Source organism: Phoca vitulina, unplaced genomic scaffold (assembly GCF_004348235.1).
Source record: "Phoca vitulina isolate PV1807 unplaced genomic scaffold, GSC_HSeal_1.0 scaffold8, whole genome shotgun sequence".
Lineage (NCBI taxonomy): Eukaryota > Metazoa > Chordata > Mammalia > Carnivora > Phocidae > Phoca > Phoca vitulina.
The window spans coordinates 11,893,324-11,916,365 of record NW_022589711.1 but is presented as its reverse complement, the minus strand read 5'-3'; the positions used below and the strand labels follow the sequence as shown (position 1 = coordinate 11,916,365).

The following is a 23,042-nucleotide window of genomic DNA, read 5'->3' as shown; positions in this document are numbered from 1 at the left end:
GGAAAGTGTGCAGAGCTTGCCATGTGACTCAGACACATGCCTCCCTTCCCAGATTGAGAATCAATGATTTACAAGATAGTAATAGCTAACAATTATGTCATACGGTATTTTAAATGCTTTATATGTATTTACCCATTTAATGTTCACAAAATATCTTTTAGTTACAGGTACTGTTTTTAGGTCCATTTTATAGATGAGGGAAGGAAGTTATAGCAAAGATAAGTAATTTTGTCCAAAAATGACACAACTCATTAGTGGCAGAAGAAAGAGGCAGAGTGGAGATACTCTAGATCCCAAGGCTGTGTTGCTAAGCTGCACACTATGTTTGTTCCCTCAGTGGAGCTCAGGTTTCCTGCTTCTATTTATGTGAATATTAGTGATTTGCATGGAATGTCTTCTCTGTGTGTGTGTGTGTGTGTGTGTGTTTAAACCAGTCATCTTTTATTGGATGTTAATTCTGATTAGGATGTGAAAGGATTCAGGGGTGCTAGGCAAAGGTTATGGTCAGGAATGTCGAATGTGCCTCCACACTGGGCCCTCTTCAGTTGTACTTGTGTAGCCGCTCGTGCTTGAGTTCCTTGTAACAACGATAGTAGTTGAAAAGCACATAAGCTGCCAGCACCATAGAAATCCCAGCGACGCCCCCTTTCTTTACATTGACATACTTGTTGTAGTACCGGTAGTAACCTCTTTGAAACGCTCCAGCAATGCTCTTAGGGGTGAAATCCCACATCAGTATCCAGCTGGGCAGCTCTCCTAGTTGCACATCCATGAGCTGCTTCTCCTTCACGCGTATGACTGACGCCATCTTGTCCTTGGTGTCCGCTCTCTCTTCTATGTTTTTAATCTCTAGCCTTCCAGCCTTTAAAAACTCCTCTAGTGTCTTTGAAATTCTTTCAGGCAGGGCTAATTTAGTTGTGAGATAAGCATAAAGATTTTTCATCCTAGAATGATTTACTAAAGCAGGTAGTGAAAATCCTGGTAAAACAACATTAAAATAAGATACTTTCTCACTTACCTAGGTGCCTTAGATGTGAACCTAATTGAGGGGATCATAAAAGAACATGACAATGTGAAACAGGAGTTGGCAAAAGATAGAAAAATTGTATAATACATTTTCTAGGGAGGCATGTTGACTCAGATTTCTCTCTCTAGTAAAAGATGATTGAATTAGTCAGAGATGGAAATTAAAATCTTCCTAAAAAAAAATTAAAAACAAACTTCCTAAACTCATTGACTGAAATTCTCTAAGAGGTAAATTACTGATAATGAAGGAAGTATGGGTTGCATGCAATAAATCAGAGAAGAGGGCAGTGGAATATCTGAAAAAAGTAAGATGAAAAAGACTCAGGACACTTCATATCCTTGAAACTGCATTTCTGTGGTTGGCAAATGCTAAAAAGGAAAACTTTCAATGCTATGATATGACATAAAGGAACTTGTAGTTCAGAAAGGATTGATAGTACCTTTTTAATCATTTTATTGGCCATGTGGCTATCCATTCAATGTTATGGTGACTTTGTTCAAGCATCTTAAACTTCTAGAAGTACAGATCACTAACTGGCCATTTGAGCTGGACCATTTAGAGGAAGAACCACACACAGAAAGATGCCTTTTTATTTGCATATTACCTAAAGCAACACAAAACACATTTACAAACTTGATGTAGAGAGTGGGAGAAAGAAATTTCTAGGAACCAGAGAGTGGTAAATACAAATTAATGGTAAATTACCCATAATAACTGCTTTAAAGAGGCTGTATAAAATGGCAGTGATATTCTCTTTTATGCACACATGCAGCACACTTTTTCTTTTTGACATGTTTCCCAAGTGTTTATTAATTTAGAGAATGCAAAATAGTACTAAGGGAATGCTTGCATCACAGTCACACTTTGTTCCATGTACTCTGCTTACCTGAATTAGGTGCAAAATTGCTCCACTTTGATTTCATCTATGATGAGATTTTTCAGGAACATCGCTTCATGATTGGGGAAGAACGACTGTGTTGCCTTCTCCTGTAGAGTGGTTGGGATAGTGTGCTGATTTTTATATTTTTTAAAAAGCTTTATTGAGATATAACTTGCATACCATAAGATTTGCCTGTTTTAAGTGTATAGTTCAATGAATGTTTGTATATTCATCATCATCATAATCTAATTTTAGAAACAGTCATTCTCCATTTCTATCCACAGCCCTGGGTGACAACTCATCTACTTTCTGTCTTAATATATTTCTGTCTCTCTGTATTTGCTTTTTATGGATACTTCATATAAGTGGAATCATACAATATGTACTCTTTGTAAGGCATGGAGGGGGTTGAGAAAGATTTTAGAAGCTTTCTCTATTCTCTAGAGAGGAATAGTATTCTATATTCTAGCAAGTGTGAGAATTCTATACATTTGCACTTCCTATTTTGTGATCTTGGGCAGGTTGCCTAATCTTTTTTCAGTTTCTTCATCTGTAAAATGGAAATAATAATAGTACTTGTCTTATAGGGGTTTATGGGAATTGAATGCATATTTGCATAATATGCATAAAGTTTTTAGAATGGGGACTGGCTATACTAATATTACATGCAATTTTTAAATGTTATTGCTAGTTTGATTATCATCACTATACCTGAAGAAGAGGAATATAGTTGGGCAGATTTTTGAGTCTTGGTAAATTGGTACTGTTATCCTTGAAGTGATCAGTGAATGTAAATCTATGCATAGGGCAGGAAATTAAGAAGTAACTCTTCTCCTACAGGAATAAAATTGCCACATTAATGAATGGCAGCTTCCTAAATAATGAAAGGAAACTATGGTGAAGAGTGAAGAGTACATCATTTTCCCTGGGGACCAGCTGACTTTTCTTTCCTTGGTGTGAATCACATGAGTGTGGTTCCCTTCTTGGGAAGTTCTATCTCCATAACAGGAAAAGAATCAAGGGGTTATGGCAAGATTGCGCAATTTTCCTACATTCTAACAACAAAGCAGAAGAATGTCCTTTTAAAAAAGTCCTGTACCAAGGCCAATTTCTGCAGCACACTTCAAAATAATCTCTATTCATCAACTACTCTGTCACTTCCAATAGATTTTTTTTTTCAAAGCTAAGTAGAATCGCTTATTTACTCCAGACTTGCCCTGTGAAATCTAAGCGGGCTGACCAATCTGTCTGTTTTACAACCTTAGCAGGTGGGAAAAACTTTGGGGGCAGCAGGTGTTACATTTCTCAAGTGGCTGCAAAATAGGAGTACCCTTGAAAGATGAACATTCTCTTTGCTTGTCTTTTTCCTGAAACAACTCTGACAGTCTGGTGTCTAACCTTGGTAAAACTTTCTAATATTTTTCCCACTACTGAAATGGATAATAAGAGAAATACATCATTTCTAATGAACAATTGCCACTTATTATGGAGTTGTATTTTCTGGGGGATCCAAAGTGTGATTGTATTCTCTGTTACATAGAGTGAACCCCTCAGGAAACTTTTTGCAGCCTAGTGTGTTCAAGTCAATTACTTTAATAGCTGCTTCTGTTATGAAAGTTTTATTTAAAAAAAATAAAAGGATATATCGGAAGATCTATTTTAAGTGCATTTTGATATTGTCCCCTTGATTTCAATTAAAATCTTACACTTTAAAAAAATCTCAAAACTTTGAGTTCCATAGTCAATTGACTTCTCAAGGTGAGTCTGATCACATTTGTCTAATTTCTTTTACTTGACACTGCCAGTAATCTACCTGTTATTCGAGGTGGTAGTAGCATAGTGGCTTTAGTAAAACATTTTCATGTATTTCATATATCTCTTCAGAGGTAATTCTAACGTATGTCCCCAGGATAATTTTTATATTATGTGATCACTCTACGCACTTAAAAAAAAAGTACTAACAATATGATGATCCAAATGATAGGCCTGAATATCTCATCTATTTGGATTTCTTTTATTTTAGGCAAATATTTTTGAAATATCTCAATACTAAAGTCATTCCTTTCAGATTCTACATGGTTGAGCACCAGTGAATGAGTTTCTCATTTTTGATATTTCTCATTCTTTTAAAATGTCTAATCATCAAGAATTTGTAATTCCTAATTCCTTCAAAATAAGGAGCTGGGTGACCAAGAAACTTTCTGATGAGAAGCTATTTGAGATGTCTTTTCTAGTAATCAGTAAAAAAATCTATGTAGATGATCAAAGGGAAAGAGCAGAAAAATCAGAATCAGACCCTAAAATATATAATAGTTATGTAATTCATAAAAGTGGCATCTCCAGTTAGTGGGCAAAGGATAGTTAATTCAATGAACAATGTTGGGTCAAAGTGATTCATGATTTAGGGGTGAAAATAAAATATCTATTTCAGGGGCACCTGGGTGGCTTAGGTGGTTAAGCATTCGACTCTTGATTTCGGCTCAGGTCATGATCTCAGGATTGTGAGACTGAGCCCCACGTTGGCTCTGTGCTGCATGTGGAGCCTGCTTAAGATTCTCTGTTTCCCTCCCCCTCTACCCCTCCCCCCTTAAAAATGTACTTCACCTTATACAAAATAATTTTCACATGGATTAATATTTTAAACATAAAAATAAAACCATGAAACCTTAGGGAAAGGATGAATATTTATCTAATCTTTTTGTAGCAATGGCTTCCAAGCATGAAAAATAAAGCTCTATAAATCATAAAAAAAAGGGGATTGAGATATTTGACCATGAAACATGAAAATTTACACATGGTAAAAACACGTCAACCAAATTTTAGTACAAAGGATGAAATGGGAAAGATGTAATACACATGGGAAAGTAATGACATTGTTAAATATGAGGAAATACTGCAAATGAATGGAAACAACAAATACTTAATAATGGACAAAGAGTTGGCCATCTACTCACCAAAATATGAAAGACCAATAAACATGACAAAATGTTCTAAATTATCTATTGATGAAATAAAATTAAAATATTATTGCAATGTTACTTTTGTTTTATTAATCTGGCAGATTTTTTTGTTTTAAAATGACACTTGGTTAATGCGGGGGAAAATGAGTGTTACTTCATACTGGCAGTGACTGTAAATTGGTATAACTTGGTAGAGGACAAAACTGTAGTTGCAAAAGATTCTAGTTATAAAAAGTATTCAAAATGTTGGGGAAATAATTAGGCATGAGTCTAAGAATGAGTCTAATTAAGCATGAGTCTAAGAATGAGTCTGAAGATATAGTGATAAAGATATTCATAGAAGTGTTTTAATAGCAAATAAAATTGGAAACACTACTAATATGCAATTTATTGGGTAAAATATGATTCTTAGAAAGTACACATATGCATGTCATCCATTATGTCATAGAAGTATTGCTTAGGTAGAAAACTTGCTTATTAGAAAAGTTGGTTGCAAACAACATATACATCATCTAACACATGGAAAATATATTCCCCAAAATATTTATAGCACTTTTTGGTAATGAAATTATGGGTGATTTTAATTTTCCTCTTTGGATTTATTGATTCCAATTTTTAATTTTTTTATTTATTATTATTTTTTAAAGATTTTATTTATTTATTTGACAGAGAGAGACACAGCGTGAGAAGGAACACAAGCAGGGGGAGTGGGAGAGGGAGGAGCAGGCCTCCCGCTGAGCAGGGAGCCCAATGCGGGGCTCCATCCCAGGACCCTGGGACCATGACCTGAGCCGAAGGCAGACGCTTAACGACTGAGCCACCCAGCGCCCCGATTCCAATTTTTAAAAATAATATATCATTATTTAAGAATAAACCAAACAAATGCTATGATATACTTTAGGTTTATATCATGGTTAAGCCCTTTCTAATCATATTGTCTAGATTACAGTCCTGTCTTCACCACTTACTAACTGTATGTGACATCGGGCAAACTGTCTGTTTCATTTTGAGTTTTCTCATTGTAAAATGGAGAAAACAAACTTAACTACTTCATAAAGTTAGTTTGAAAAGTAATTGAAATCAGGCAAAGCTGTAATACTATGTCTGGCATTTATTGATTTTGCTTTCAATATCAGCTATTGTTATGTGAGTAAAGGTTACGTCATAGTCATAAAGTTCCATGTTGCCTGGAGTAGATGGTGAGACTGATTCTCTAGGCTGCTTATGTTTTCATATCCATTGTAAGAACATTTTCAGCTGGTCAGGTACTGTTGTAAATTTGTGCACTGCACAAAGGCACCAGGGACGGGGGTGAATGGAGCTAAAAGCAGCCTCATTGTATTTCATCAGCTATGTGCATTTCCGCTGAAAGGGCAGCCAATAGCTGACAGAAACACTAATGTTTTTGTTCTTATGTAAAATCCCTGTCATCCTACAACAATAATAACTAATAATCTTCATCCGTTAAGTTTTGTGTCTTACGAGGTTAATTGTATCCTCCTTTCCACAAAGAAAAATAAGTGCTTTCTTCTATCTGTGTCATACCTCAGAACTCTCAAAACTCTGCCAGTTAGTGAAATTCCATCAGGTCACCTACTTTAGTAATGTTACCTTAACCTTAAAAAAAGTTTTAACTTTGCCATTATTTTCAGTGGCCTAAATCATCTTCAAAATGTTTCGGGGGAAATGCTGAATTTTACACAGTAGCCATTTCAAATAACAGAATAATATATCAAGCTGTACTGTGTTCTCTCTCGTATTTTGTGCTATTGAAATCTACCTGCTGTTTAAATTCCATAGCCTGGCACTCTGATATTAACCTGGAGCCCTAAACTCCACAGGATTTACCAAACATACAGACAATGTCCTATTAACTTACTCTCTGCCTTCCTTTCTCTGTATCTCTCAGATATGAGCTTGTAATTTTCTGTGGTGGGGCACTTGTGTGTAATAGCTTGTGCCGTCTAATTGAATGAGGGGTTTAAAGCACATTAAGCACTTAGAGGAAATTGTGCCAGAATATAATGCCCTTTCCTGGCTGTCAGCTAGCTCTGGGTCCTAATCAATAGGCTGATCAACAGTTGTAGGAGAGAGACGAGGGTGACGGAAAAACTGTACTCTAATGAGTAGGGAAACAGAGAGAAAACCGGATCCTTTCCAAGAGGGAACGGAAATAAAATTAAAGGACCGAGATAAAAATAATTGATTCGGTGTTGTACAAACATTTTTTCAGTGCCTCCTGTGTGCGTGGTGCTGGGTTACACGTCAAGGAGAATGCAAAAACACACGCCCTTCTTTTGATAGTGGCAGGTCCTGGGACCTGACTACTCTGGAATAGGACCGGACCGCTTATATCCAAAAGTTTGATGCTCTTGTTTTTTTAACCAGAACAGGACAAAAGCCACATGTCCTTTAGTGCCACTAAATGCATTTTTCTGTTTTCTTCTGACAAGAGAGTGAAGGTGAGCCAGAGTAGTTATTCATTAAAATAAAACTGGAGGAAAAATCTGCTTTGCAAGACTGGTGAGGGAGGAGGGTTGTATAAGGACAGAGCCATTTCTCTCCGAACTCCATGTTGTCTCCTAAAAAAATCTATACCAATCTCTAGGGTGCAAATTAATTAATGATATTGTGACTAGTTTATTTATAGTCCCATAACACATGCAATCTTTAACTCTAAACCCTGGTTACTGACCCAAGCCTGCGGGGCGATTGTTCTCCTAGTAATGAAAGGGAGAAGGGAAAGAATAATGGAAAATATAAAATACTGACAAAGAAGCAGAAGAAATTTCAGTCCTTTCCACAAATGGTGAGGAAAATAAAAATACTTTTCTTCTCCTTATATATATATTCTTTATAACAGCCAAGCCTGCAGCATGTGTCAGGGGCAGATCAAATATTAAAAGCAAATTTTAATAAGTGAGACTCAAAAAGGGATTTATAAAGCTCAGGGGATTTGGAGAGGAGTGCTCAGTTCAGGGAATTCCACAGCTCGAGGGCAGACCAGGTGAATGCTCTGTTGCCCATGGATGAGGGACCTGACAAGGGGGTTGATGAATTTGAGATTTATTATTAGAAAGTAGGGACTGAGGGCACGTATAAATGGAGGCCAATTCTGATAGGAGTGAAAGGGAAGTTCCACAGAGGTAATGAAAAACTCTGAGCCAAATTTTAAAGTCAATGTACTGACTGATAGTGAGTGAGCGTAAATCTGCCACTCTGATTGAATTTACGGCCAGGAGTAAATGCAGGGGTTGCGGGAGCTGAACAATGGTGTGCTTTGTGAGTGTTAGACTTGGGAGAGTTTCCATATTAACATAATCTAGAAGCCGTAACAGGATGCATTATAACAGCAGAAGCAGCACAAGCACTTTAAAAAATAATCGTGGGTTAACTGCTTTAAATCCTTGGACTAGCTCAATGAAAGGGTTTTCCTCCGATAAAAGCTTTTGGAATAGTTAACGGCAAATGATTTGGAAAAACAAAGAGTAATGTGGAAATAAAAGTTCATAAAGTGATAGCAGGACCTTCATAAGTGCCATTTAAAGGGAGATTGGCAAACGTGGCAAGTAACTAGAGACACACATTAACTGGCCACAGAAGAAGGGGAGTGTGTGATGTCGGCACTCTACGATGCTAGAGAGGTAATTGTTTCTTATAATAAAGGCATGTTCTCAGTTCTGAACAAGGGCTATTCTTCCAAATGGAAAACTGTGAAACACTGCACTGGGGTATTAGAGCTACTAAAATCCCTTCAGTTTGATCCGCTCTTCTGCCCCTGTACTTTCTTGGGACTAAAGTATTTACTGCCAATGGATTTTAAAAGAAGCCCCCTTCACAGCATCAGCATCCCGATTCACAATCTAAAGGCTGAGGAGAACCACATTTAACTTCTTCCTTGCCTTCCTTTATGCCTTCTTTATGTCTTCTTTAATAATATTTGAAGACTTACCTGTTTTAAGAGGAACTTTAGAAATCTTTGAGGGCAGGAACAGGTCTTTTGTAGTCTTCAGGGTCTAACACAATGTCTTATACAAAGATTAGTAGTTTTTAAAAAATGTTTTTATTGAGTAAGTCGATTCTAGCATTTATGTTGATTATTTAAAAGTACTTTTCAATACTATTGAAATTACCTCCTGTCTTTATCCATTTGCCCTGCCATAACAGAACACCATAGAGTAGTGGGCTTATCAATGACAGAAATTTATTTCTCTCAGTTCTGGGCACTGGGAAGTCCAAGATCAAGGTGCTAGCAGAATTGATGTCTGGGGAGGCTCTCCTGCTTCCTGGTTTATAGACTGAATGGCTGTCTTTTCCAAGAGTTGAGAGAGCTCTCTGGATCTCTTTTATAAGGACACTAGTCCCATTCATGAAGGTTGCACCCTCTTGACCTAATCACTTCCCAAAGACCCCCTCTCCTAAAACCATCACTTTGGGGGTTTGGATTTCAACCTATGAATTTTGCGGAGATACAACCATTCAGTCCATAACATCTATGAATATTGTTTTCATTTTTATCATCCACAGATATAGAAAATGGACATAGTTAAAGAAAATATATTGGGCATAGTAAATAGTTAATGAGAAAAAAGATTCATAAATTCAGTAATTTGATTTATTCTTCCAATTTATTCAACAAATATCATTAACCATTTATTTTGTGCCAGGCACTCTTTTAAGTGCTTGAGATACCTTAAAGAACTAAAATGCCCTGCCTCTTGTGTAGCTTACATTTTGGTGGGGGGTGTGGGGTGGCAGACAATAAACAACACCCCAAAGTAGTATACTATATAGTATATTATAAGGTGGTGAATGCTATGGAGGAAAGATCTAGAGAAGGGAGAGGAGGACTGGGAATGTGATAGGGAAGCAGGGAAAGTGAAAATTTAAAATAAGCTTCTGGGATAGGTGAAGATTGAGTAAAGCTTTGAAGGAAGTGAAGAAGTGAGTCATGGGGATCTTGGGGGGAACCGAAACAAGGGACCCTGGCAATGATGTGCCTGGAGGATAGGAGCAGAATGAAATGAAGGAAAAAGCAATACTAGCTGGTGGCAGATTTTCTATGACCTTGTAGATCACATTGTAGTCATATAACAAACGCATTAGCTTTTATTTTGAGGGAAACGGGACATATTCGGGTTTCAAATACAGGAATGACATGATCTAACTTCCTATCTTTATAAAGATTTTTTTTTTTTTATTTATTTATTTGAGAGAGAATGAGAGACAGAGAGCACGAGAGGGAAGAGGGTCAGAGGGAGAAGCAGACCCCCTGCTGAGCAGGGAGCCCGATGTGGGACTCGATCCCGGGACTCCAGGATCACGACCTGAGCTGAAGGCAGTCGCTTAACCAACTGAGCCACCCAGGCGCCCCTAACTTCCTATCTTTAAAAGATGCCTGTGTTGTGTTGTTGATAGAGTTTAGTGTGCACGACTGGAATAAATATTTACTGAAGTCTTATGGTGCTCGATTTAGTGCCGATTCGTGAGATAGGAAGATGTGATGGTTTGAGGCTGAACAAAACATAGCAGGAAGTACAAAACTGACAGCTTTTATGCTTTAAAATTAAACTGTTGGGTGTTTTCGTAATAAGAAACTGTAAGCCATACAAAACAAAACAGTGACATATAATGGAGGTATGATATTAAATGATTATGTGGCCTTTACTCAGTGATTCTAAGCCATGGAGATTTTAAAGCTGGAGGAGACCTTAGAAATTATCTCATAATTTGACACTTTCTTGTACACATCGAAGATCTGAAGCCCAGAGAGGAGTCAGGTGGGGAATTCCATTGACCTAAATGCTAGGCCTGGATTTCACTACAGATGTTCAGATCCAAGTTTAATGGTTTCTCTCCAGTAGGGCATTTTCTCTCTGTTTGTAGTAGTGTTAATGTCTTCTAAAGTCTTTAGAACGTGAGGAACATTCTTTAGGTAGAACTATTGTCACAGTTCTTTCTTAAAAGAAGAGAGGAAAAAAACTTTTTGAGCAACTCATCAGAGACATGACCTAGTGTCCCCTTAGAACAGATAGACATTGAAATTTATTGTCTCCGATGAAAACTATTTTAAGTCTAATGGGAAAAAATATCTTTTTGTATTGTGGGGAAGAGATCCAGAGTTCTGTCTTTGAAATGCCAAAAGCCAGTGAACCAAAAGCCCTTCAGTAAAGGAGGGAAACAATAATCTGCATAATCAAAGTTTCTTTTTCTTCAGCTTCAAAATGCCAAATACCAAAATATAACTTCTGGGAGCTCCAGGTTATTTTTTTAGGTTATTTTTTAATAGGAGGATGTTAAAATTAGTTTATGTATTGACAGCAGCATGGATGACCCTGAAATAATATGTAAAAATATTACTGGTAACTGTAATGGTTACTTTTCATATAAACAAGAGCCAAAAATAGCAACAAGAAAAAAGGACAACAAAGGAACACAAACATAAACAACAAACAGCAGCTAAATAGGGAGAAGTTTGTTTCTTTCCTACAAAACAATCTAGCCAGTCTTTTCTGGTGTCACAACTCTTTTCCAAGAGCTCACTCAGGGCCTTGGACCCAATCATTTTCATGCTCTAGAGCAAAGGTCAATGTATATATATTTGGTGGAAAGTCCAATAGAAAATATTTTAGGCTTTGTGGCCATACCATCTCCATTTCAACTATTCAACTCTGCTACTGTAGTGTGGAAACTGAGCAGTCCTAGACTTTATATAATGTGATATAACTGAATGGGTGGGGCTGTGTTCCAATAAGACTTTGTCTAAAAATAGGCAATGGATCTTTAGATTTTAGGGAATGATTTCACGGTGGGAACTTCTAGGTTGCTGTCTCAGTCTGCATGGTTGAAGGTGGGTCACTAGGACATCAGCATTTTAGCTTAAAACAAAGAGAAAAAGAAGCTAGAGAAATGTATGAGCCATGTTACAAGTCCCAAGTGGCACCTTTTACTTCCACTCCCATTTCATTAGTCCAAAAGTAATGTTGCCATACTTAGCTGCAAGGGATAATGGGAAATGCGCCAAACGTCCATGAAAGAATAAGAAGCTTAAGGACACTGGGAAACAGAATCAACACAATGCTTGATTTGCTTTATACTGAAATCTTGCCATTGATTACCCACCCAACATATAATCAATATGCTGATAATAAGTGATTACATATGTGTTTTAGAAATCCCTATATTTCTTCATTTTTTATTATGAAAAATATCAAATATATAAAAAAATGGAAATAATTGTATAATAAACACCCAAATACCCATTACTTAGGCTCTGCAACATATATTTTGCTACATTTGTTTGATTATGTATTCATCTATGTATGCTTCTGTCCAACAATAAATCCATATATTTTAAATTTTTATTTATTTAAAAAAATTTTTTTAATCCATTTTTTTATGTTTTCAAAGCAAATTGCAGATATCAGCATATCTCACTTCTGAGCACACATGTCTTCATCAGTGTTATTACAGTTCAATGTTTGACTACGATTTTTTTAAGATAGAATTACACACAATAAAATGTGTGAATCTTAAATGTGTCATCCAATGAATATTTTTAAAAAATGTAAAGCTTTGTAACCCTATTTTATTTCAAGATGTAGAAATTTCAGTCACTCCAGGAAGTTCCTCATGTTCTTCTAGATCAATCTCCCCACTCTTCTGGTTCTTACCATAGGGTAGTTTTGGCTGTTCTAGAACTTCATGTAAATGACATCACATAATATGCATTTTTTTGGTGAAATATTTCTTTCACTCACTCAGCATAATAGGTTTTCATCTTGTTTTGTGTTTTTACATTTCATCCATGTTGTTGCATATATATCAGTAGTTCATTTGTATGAATATTCCACGGGATGTTTATCCATGCTACTGTTGATAGACTTAAAAATTTTTTTATCAGTTTGGGGCTATTAACAATAAAGCTGCTATGAATATTCTTATACAAGTTCTTTTGTTGATGTATATACATACACAGATACATGTATCATATACATATATATACACTCACATATGTGTGTGTGTGTGTGTGTGTGTGTCTATCTATGTGGGCTCCATCTCACACCCTGAGATCATGACCTGAGCTGGAAACCAAGAGTTGGATGCTTCACCGGCTGCGCCACCCAGGCGTCCCTATATTTAGTTTTATAAGAAAATTCTAAAATCTTTTTTTTCCATGTGATTGAACCATTTTATACTTCTATCATCAGTATATAAGAATTAGTTGCTCTACATGCTCACAAACATTTAAGGTTGTTAGTGTTTTTAATTTTAGCTCTTTTGGTGGTTGAATCACAGACCTACGTTTTTTCTGTGGAGGATTCTAACAGAAGGCGATATATTATCTTTAAAGAATTATAATTAATTTATGGTAGAGTCAAAATAATTTTCTCGCTGAGCTATTGACATAGAGGTTGCACCTCTCGATTCAGTGAGAGCAGAGCTTTGCAGCACTGCTGAACCCCATGGAGCAAAGTCCATGTGGTAGTTTATGTAAATAGGTCTAGAATTCAGTGGGAGTGGGAAGGAAGATCATTTATGTAGGTTAAAATGTAAATACTACCCCTTGATGGTCATTCTGAATGATTGAAACTATTTAAAGAGATATAGCAGAGGAATATCTTGAGAAAACTCAAAAAATAACTCCATTTTTCTTTTCTAAAGTTTACTAATTAAAATAATTTCAATCAAGACAAATATGCTAAGCCTATTTACTGAAACAAAGCAAAATATGAAGTCTTACAAAAGTAAACATTTAGCTGAGCTTTGTTTTTCTTTCCATAACTTTAAGAATTTTGATAAGTTTAACAATATAAAATATAAAAATCATGAAGAGAGGCAGAGAAATATGCCATTATGAAAGCAAAGTTACAGGAACAGGTAAGAATAAAGGAGATGGAGTAATGTGCCATTCTATGGTATATGTTTTTTTCTTCTCTTTCTCTGTCAGTCTGTTGTGTTTGGCATCGAAATATGGGCATCTTCTAGCATTTAAAAGAAGATAATGGAGGAGGAATGCCAATGAAAAGGAACAACAAGAATGACAACCCTGTTTTTTTTTAATTGACTTCTTTTTAGGTATCAATTTTTGAGAACATTAATAAAGAACAAGCTTCCTTCCTTCCTTCCTTCTTTCCTTCCTTCCTTCGTTCCTTCCTCCTTTCCTCCCTCCCTCCTTTCTTCTCTTCCTTCCTTCATCTATCTATGGGGATAATTATTTTTTAAAAAAGGTAAAATCACTCGCATACAGATACAAGATGAACATATGGCAAAAATTTTGTTTAACTCATTATTAATGAGTGAGTCAGGCACATGTTACAGTTGGTTTAAAGAGAAATCTAAAGAACAGACACATTTATAAATCAGAAATATTGAAATGAATGAGCAAATGACACAAAACTGGCTTTTTCCACTATAAGGGAGGAAAATCAATTGAACCTTTGCCTAACAGAATTTATTTGCCTGTCTGTAGACAAGAATTATTTTGCATTGCTATCAGTTATTTACAACTTACAGAGTTGTAAAATAGCTAAAAGGCAATGAAAGGTGCAGAGCTCCCATAGAATCAGAATTAGCAACCCAGAAGAGTGTGCTCTGAACAATGTATAGTTTTTCATTGAAGTTCAATATTCTCCTTAATTTGTCGATCATATATCTGTGCCTACTGACTTACTCTATTTTTAAGAAATCCTCATGATTGTGCTTTATCACACAATATTTAAGAAAAAATGCAAAATAAAAAAATTAATCTTGCCACTAATTTTGAGTAAATAAAAAACTGCCACCAAAAATCTTCCTGTGTGCTAATATGTAAGAGGGAGAAAACCAAGTAATGTAGTTATGATACATGCATGCAGGTATTTTTAAGACACTACAAAGTCTGGACAGAATTTCATGCAGATCTCTATGGTCAAGTACAGTTGGCCCTTGAACAATGTGGGAGTTAGGAGCACTAACCTTCACAGTCAAAAATCCTTGTATAACTTTTGACTCCCTCAAAGCTTTAACAAATAGCTTACTGTTTACTAGAGACCTTACTGATAAAATAAACAGCCTATAAAAACATATTTTGTATGTTATATGTATCATATGCCATATTCTTAAAGTAAGCTAGAGAAAATGTTATAAAGAAAATTATAAGAGAAAATACAATTATAGTACTGTACTGTATTTATTGAAAAATATTTGCATACAAGTGGACCCATACAGTTCAAAGCCATGTTGTTTAAGGGTTGACTATGGATAAAAATAAATAAGTAAATAAGTAAATTTCTCTTACTTCCTTAAGAGACAAATGGATGCACCTTGTGATAGTCTTACAATGTCTTACAATGTAAAGTCATGACCTTACATTGTAGAATCAAAAGGTTGGACTTCTTATCAGGTCTATTATATTTTCAAGAAGATACTTTAAGGAGTGGGAAAAAGTGAGCAGCAACTTCTCCTACTTTATTGACAAAATTTTATTATTTTACCCTTATGTAGGATGTCACAAGATCCAGTGTTAGTTTCAACCCACTTAATATAAAAACCATCAAGGAGGGCGCCTGGGTGGCTCAGATGGTTAAGCATCTGCCTTCGGCTCAGGTCATGATCCCAGGGTCCTGGGATCAAGTCCCACATCGGGCTCCCTGCTCCTTGGGAGCCTGCTTCTCCCTCTGCTTCTCTCTCTCTCTCTCTGTCTCTTATGAATAAATAAATAAAATCTTTAAAAAAAAATAAAAACCATCAAGGAGCAAAGTCTGATATACTGTCATTTTATAGCAACAGCAAAATATGCAACTGTTTTTGTTTTATTTCTGCTATACACACAAGTGTGCTTTTTTTTTTTTTTTAAGATTTATTTATTTATTTTAAAGAGTGAGAGAGAGTTGAGCATGGGGAGGGGTAGAGGGAGAGAGAAACTTCAGCAGACTCCATGCTCAGTGTGGAGCCAGACGTGGGGCTCAGTCCTACATCCCTGAGATCATGACCTGAGCTGAAACCAAGAGTTGGATGAAAAATCATACTGTTTTTAAGCATTTGTACCTAATGTAATTATTTTGTAAACTGAAAATCTATTCCTAATTGACATTATTACCTTAGTAAAGATCATAAAAGGCTCATATTCTTCTGTTTTATACAAATGATTTCTAAATCATTTTTATCCTTGTTTAATCAGTGTATATTGAGGGTGAACAGAAGGAACATTTAAGTTTTATTCTGAATTTTTTTTTTTTGCCATCAAAATCTCAAGTTTTGGACTAAAATTATTAAAGTTGTCATTTTTAACCTTGTTATTTGTTTTTCAGATGTTTACATTTGACAGTAGTTTTCTTTAAGATAAAATTAAATAGTTTCCTTTTCCCATCAGATCTACTGTCTGAAGCCTAATCAAAACATGATTTTGTAATGAGTTTTTAACTATGAACATTGTACATTGCAATGAACAATGAATTTAGATAAGCAGAAGATGCTGTGCTGGGTGAACAACATGATCCCTGAGATATTTCCATTTAAGTGGTTACTGTAGGAGACAGCTTGTGAAGTCACCATTTACAGTAGAGCACTGTGTAGATGTGATCCAGCAAAATGTCAATTAGATTTTCAGCTCATGTTACTGAAATGTGAACTATAATGATCCCTGTCCAGTTTCAGTCAATGTGAAATGATACTCCTTATGCAGTGGAGAAGAGAGAGTTCATTGTGACATGAAATGTCAAAGATTCTGTCATGATAAAATCAAATCTAACATTTACAAATTTTCTTAAGTGACTAAATAATTATTATAATTGTTTTTTTTTTTTTTTTAATAATCTTAGGGCTGAAGAAAAGTCCCTTTTAAAAAACCAGTTGCCCAACAAGTTTTCCCTTTTAATACCTTGATAATATAATACCTTGGTAAAAGTATGAATAAAACCTCTTATTCTATTGTTATTGACAAATTCTTGAAAGCCTTTTACACTTATTTAAAGTTAGAGGAATTCAGTTTAATTCCAAAGCCCAAGGAAAAATTAAGAAGGATTAAAATTGTAACTATGTTATAACTAGTTTCCCACATTTATTAAAAATATATCTCCAGTAATTTCAACAGATCATTTATTTTCACCACAGTATAAATAACAATGTGATTTGCATATCTGCTATCAAATAATTTTCTACCTCCCCATAAAGAGGTTTCTAACTGGTTTAAAAAAACCTCAAAGATAATTTTCCCCAAGTGAGACAAAGCAACAAGAGAAGATTAGTAAATTGTTATTGTTTGTATACCATGTTCCACTTAGCACATTGTTAGCATTTTCTCATAAAAATAAAAGACTTTTTAAAACACCATTTAAATCTTCATACTAAGTTTTATCACTAAAATTGAACAATTTTCTTCTTTCCTTATATCATTTCCATTTTTTTTTTTTTTTTTTTTTTTAAAGATTTTATTTGACAGCGAGAGACATAGAGAGGGAACACAAGCAGGGGGAGCGGGAGAGGGAGAAGCAGGCTTCCCGCCGAGCAGGGAGCCCGATGCGGGGCTCGATCCCAGGACCCTGGGATCATGACCTGAGCCGAAGGCAGACGCTCAACGACTGAGCCACCCAGGAGCCCCCATATTTTATCATTATAGTAAATAACTTCCAAAAGAGATCTATAAACAAATACCTAATTTTTTTCATAGAATATATTTCTAACTAGTAATATTACTTACTCAGGCCCAAATTATGAATGTTTAAAGACTTTTAACATATGGGGCATTACAGTTTTTGGTAATACTTACAATCCTAATATTGTCAATACAGTATTGAGGCTTATCTCTTTAATATTTGCTATTTTAATAATTTAAAAAAGTTTTATTGCATATGTATTTCTTATATCAATAGTGAAATAGACTATTTTGGTATATTGATCAGGCATTTCTAATACCCATTCTATGAGAATACAATCTGATGTTGGGTCTCCATTTTTCACTGATTTGTAAGCATTAGTAACATTAAACACTTTTCATTAATATGTGTTGCAAAATTATTTCCCAGTTAATAGTTTGCCTGTTAATTGTTAGGTACATTTTGCTTTTGGAGGAGGTCATCAAGAGGATATGACCAACTGTTGATCCTTGAGTTGGATTCTAAATTGGAGGCTCCTTACTCCCTACATTGTCCTCCAAGTATATATTCCACCCACCATTCCCATCCTAGGAGCTGTTGCAAGGATGTAGCCTTGAGAGAGTAAAGTTTTGTTGAGGTCATCTGGGTAGTATAAGTGACTGAATCCAGTTAAGGCCTCTCTAGAAACTGCTAATATTCTGGTGGGCAGGTGTAGAGATCTAAAATCAACATTGGTGCATGTCCAACAGATTACATATGTATTTTTAATATTTCCCCACATAGGGTGAAACTTTTTCTTGCTGTGGATGATTTAACTGTTTTCTGCCTTTGCTAGTTCCCTGTTCTTCCCTCATCTTTTCTGTATAATTTCTCCTAACTTTTGGCTCGAGCAGATCTGGAGATGGCTCTATTGGTTTGGATATTTATTTTTCCACTTAAATATACTTGGAAGTTCAAGGACTTCTCTGTCTCCTGGTTATACTGTAGGTGTGGGTTATGGTAGTTTTATTTATTCTCCTTTTGTTTTTTTTTTAAGATTTTTATTTTATTTTATTTTATTTATTTGAGAGCGAGAGAGAGTGAGAGAGAGCATGAGAGCAGGGGAGGGGCAGAGGGAGAAGCAGACTCCCTGCTGAGCAGGGAGTCCAATACGGGGCTTGATCCCAGGACTCCAGGATCATGACCTGAGCCAAAGGCAGCCGCTTAACCGACTGAGCCACCCAGGCGCCCTATTTATTCTTCTTTTAAATCTGCATGAAAGGGGCGCCTGGGTGGCTCAGTCGGTTAAGCATCTGCCTTCAACTGAGGTCATGATCCCCCAGGGTCCTGGGATCGAGCCCCGCATCGGGCTCCCTGCTCAGCAGGAAGCCTGCTTCCCCCTCTCCCACTCCCTCTGCTTGTGTTCCCTCTCTCACTGTCTCTCTGTCAAATAAATAAAATCTTAAAAAAAAAAAAACCAAAAAGACCTTAAATCTGCATGCAAGATGTCTACACAGATTCAGTAGTAGGCAGCTACCATTATGCAAGGAAAATCTTCTCTTACGCATTTTGAAACAAATAATGATGAAACACCCAAGACTGTTTTTAAGGGTTCAAGAATTCACTTAAATACGGAATATATCCTGTATCTTGAATATCTTCATCTATTTACTTTTTAACTTTAAAACTACAGTGTTAGAATTTGTTGTAGGGAATCTTGATGATGCCACCATTGATAGAAGTAGATTTTGGTTAAGATTTTTATTCTTTCCCAGCTCTTGATTATCTTCACTACTCAGAAAAAGAAATTAATGATATTTTGGCATATTTTTGAAGTAATTCTTTCTAGAGTCAAATGTAGTCAAATAGTTGATGCAGAATTATTTGCCACTATCTCTCAAATTTGAAACATTTAAACTTTCTACTTTTGAATGTGATATGTATTTTTAGGTGGTTTCTAAATACTCCCAACAATTATTGTCTTGGTCTCATTTTGTGCACTAAAAAGAAATGTCTTCATAAATGTGGTGTTCACATTTGGCCCGAATATATGGAAGGGTTTGCCACAACACAAAACACTTGACATTTTTCTCAGAAGTTAACAATTGTAAGAATTTTCTAATGTAGTAGAAATAAAGAGTTAGGAAATTAACTAGTTAGATGTAGAATTCGATTTTTGACTGAACATATTCAGCTTTGACCCAAAAATAGATACCTTGGAATAAGCTTCTGATGTCAACCTTATCATTGATAGAAAAATATTATTAATTATAAACATTTTTATGATTAAAAATTATTGCAATATTTTTTAAGATTACTAAAATTTGAAGGTCAGATATATGCAATAAACACTCATTAAAAGTTTGAGAACTGCTGAAATAAAATGAAGATTTTTGTTGGATTTCTTTTGAATATCCCATTTTTCAAATCATTTCATAATCAATTCATTTCTTCTAAATGGGTTCATGGATCATCATTAGTTTTGTGTTCTTTTATGTATTTTGATCTGTCTCATTGCCTCCTAATATTTTCTACATTTTTTTTTAGAATTTTTGTATGTGTACTAGTGCTACACTATTTAACTTATTATGGCTTTATTATAAATTTTACTATAGAAAAAGAGAAGTTTATTTCTCCCTTCCCTTGATCACTGTTTTAAACTCAGCAGTCTCGGCTCTTTCCAGCTTTGTTCAGAGACTGTCTCCTGGAACCTGCATTTGCCCTTTATAAGTACATTTTGAGATGAAATATATTTCATCATCAAAAGCTTTCTCATGTGGCTTCTTCTGACTTGGCCTCAAAGGTCTTCAGGGAAAATACAATTATTCTCAATACTCGTAGACACTTTCTGCAGCCCTGTCCCAGGGAAGAATTTTATAAAAACTCTTTGGCTAGCACAGCACACTAAGAAGGATATGTTCACTTATAGTCAGTTGCCTCAAAAAGTGTTGACTTTTGTTCATTTGTCTTCTGTCCCTCCCTTCCTTCCTTTCTTCCCTCTTTCATCTCCAATTTTTCTCTTCCTGTTCTCTTTTGAACCCAGTTAATCAGGTTTTACCTTCATGATACCAATAATCTCTTTCTGTGAAAGTCACCAGTGACCTCCAGCCCATTTAATGCAGTGTTGTTTCTCAGTTCTTGTCTTATTTGAGCTAGCTGTTGTTTTTACCTGAAGCACTTTCTTCTCTGGGCTTATCTGATACCTCACTTGCCTGATATTCCTATTAATTTGCTGGCCCCGAATTTCCTGGTTCTTTCTCATTCTCTGATGTCTCAATGTAAGAATGCCTTGATCTCTGCTCTCGGCTCTCTCTGACCCCTCCTAATACTCTGTCCCTTATTCCCTCACTCAAGCTATGCTGGTGGCCTTGCTCTTTCTAGAAATGGCAGACATGCTGTTGCATCAAGACCTATGCAGCATTTCTTTTATCTGTCTGTAATACTCTTCCTTCATATGTTCACACGGTACATTCCATCACTCCCTCCTGGGCTTCATTCAGAGGTCGCCTTCTCAATGCAGACTTCTCTGTTCACAATAAAACACATACACCTTTTCCACCAACTTCAATTCACATCTTCTTTTTCAGTTCATTTTTCCTTTTTAGAACTTAATATTATCTTGAATAACACACACACACACACACACACTTACCTTATTTATTGTCTCCCCCACTAAATATAAAAGTCTTATGAACTAATGGATTCTTTTATTTGACTCAATACAGTATATCCAGCACCTGAAAGGAAGTTTATGGTTCTAGTTGAGTACTCATTATATATTTGTTGAATAAATTAATGAATAATTTTCACATTCTCTAACATTAATGTTTACTTTTTTTTTAAAAAGATTTTATTTATTTGAGAGAGAGACAGAGAGACCGAGAGCACAAGCAGGGCAGAGGGAAAGGGAGAAGCAGACTCCTCACTGAGCAGGGAGCCCGATGCAGGGCTCTATCCCAGGACCCTGGGATCATGACCTGAGCCAAAGGCAGACGCTTAGCCAACTAAGCCACCCAGGAGCCCCTAATGTTTACTTTTTTAATTTTTTCCTTATATATTTAAATATATGCTAGCTATTATAGTTTCTGTGCTTTACCTATCTTTAGTTTGTCTCTTTCAGTTTTAGTCTTAGAAGATGCACATTTCTGTGGAATTCATTCCATATATTTTCTGGATCATTAATATATGAAATAATCTTTTGGTTTCTTTCATTAATTAAAATGATTTATCTAGGCACAGAATTTTGAGAGTCACAAAATTTCCTCTTAAAACATCAATCTTGTCTCTTTTCCATTTAATCTTGCAGAGGAGAAACAGGGGCTGGTCAGATTTTCCTATGTGTAGACAGCATTTTTTTTCTAACAAATTGTTTGCATAATTTAACTTTATTATTTTAGTTCTCAAATTTTACATGGCATACAAAGATTTGTGTGTCATTCTCCTTTCATCAGTATCATCTGGGACAGTTTGATCCTACTCTCCAAAGAGAATCACAGCAATTTTAAAAAATGTGTATCTCACCATATTTTTTTTCTCTTTTAATGTTCTATTTTTTCATTGTAAACATCTTCAACTTTTAGTTTTTATCTTCACTTCATATTCCGTATCTACTACATTTTCTTTTGCATTTTTATCATTTTATCTTTCAGGCACATATTCTAAAATTTTTTATTCATTGACTCAGTACGTCTATTTTAATACTCATTTCTGGTTTTCAAGTCCAAAAAAGGTGGGCTTTAATTTTACTGTTTAACTTTTTGCTTCCTGGCAATTTTCCCTTCTATCACTCAGGAGTATTTGACTTTTTTTCCTTCCCATTTATCTTTGATTATATCCTCGTGTCTTTTATTTATCTTCCTGTGGATTTCTGCACATATTTCATGGGAACCTTTTCTACTTGTATTATTTTGAACACAAATAATAACCATTTTCATGTTTTTTTCTTTCATACCGTGAATAAATAATTTTTAGTTTTTGGTTTTTTTTTTCCCCTTCTCTGAGCCTACAAAATAGTGTTCACTTTACCTAGTATTGAAGTAGTTTTATTCAGGACTCCATACTCTCTTTCCTTTATATTCATACTTCAAGAATGAGAAATTTATCAAATCCGAATCAACATGTGACAACAGACTTGCCTTGACATCATATTGATTTGAATATTGTGCAATATTTTTTCTCAAATACACAACTGGAGAGCACATTCATGGTACCTAAGTAGCTAGCATTGTTTAGTAGGACTCACTAACAGTGATGGAAACTTCTCATGAACCATTGTCTTATTTTCTGGAACTCTAAATTAAGGCACCATTTGAAAACTAACAATTCGTATAATGTACTTCTACCACTCTTACCACTGGTCCTTCATGTATAAAAGTTTATATAAATGCAAGTAAACTATGTCTGCCAAAGAACAATCCTCTGCCTAATTCATCAGAATCAGCATTTCCCTGGCTTTTTGTAGAATGGAAGTTAACTGATTTTGAGAGAAAGGTTATAGTCTGGCTTCTAAGTAAAAGCAGTTCTCATACTTATAGAGGACAATTCTGTATCTTGAAACAGGAAGGAGATTCCTCTTTTTCTTCTTACTTCACCTTAGAGGCTAGAAGTTTTTCTCTATTTTA

General features: G+C 35.4%; 1 protein-coding gene across 2 annotated transcripts; it reads right to left on the bottom strand.

Annotated features, from left to right (window-relative positions):
• Positions 1-541: 541 nt before the first annotated feature.
• Positions 542-808, bottom strand: LOC116633501 (ATP synthase subunit f, mitochondrial-like). 2 transcript variants are annotated; one of them, XM_032406110.1, is made up of 2 exons: positions 688-808; positions 542-570 (listed from the first exon to the last, which is right to left on the bottom strand). In XM_032406110.1, the coding sequence occupies exons 1-2, from the start codon at positions 806-808 to the stop codon at positions 542-544; spliced, it is 150 nt and encodes a 49-aa protein (XP_032262001.1). The 2 variants fall into 2 exon arrangements, with proteins under 2 accessions (XP_032262001.1, XP_032262000.1); XM_032406109.1 differs by having other exon boundaries at positions 542-808.
• Between the last annotated feature and the right edge of the window lie 22,234 nt (positions 809-23,042).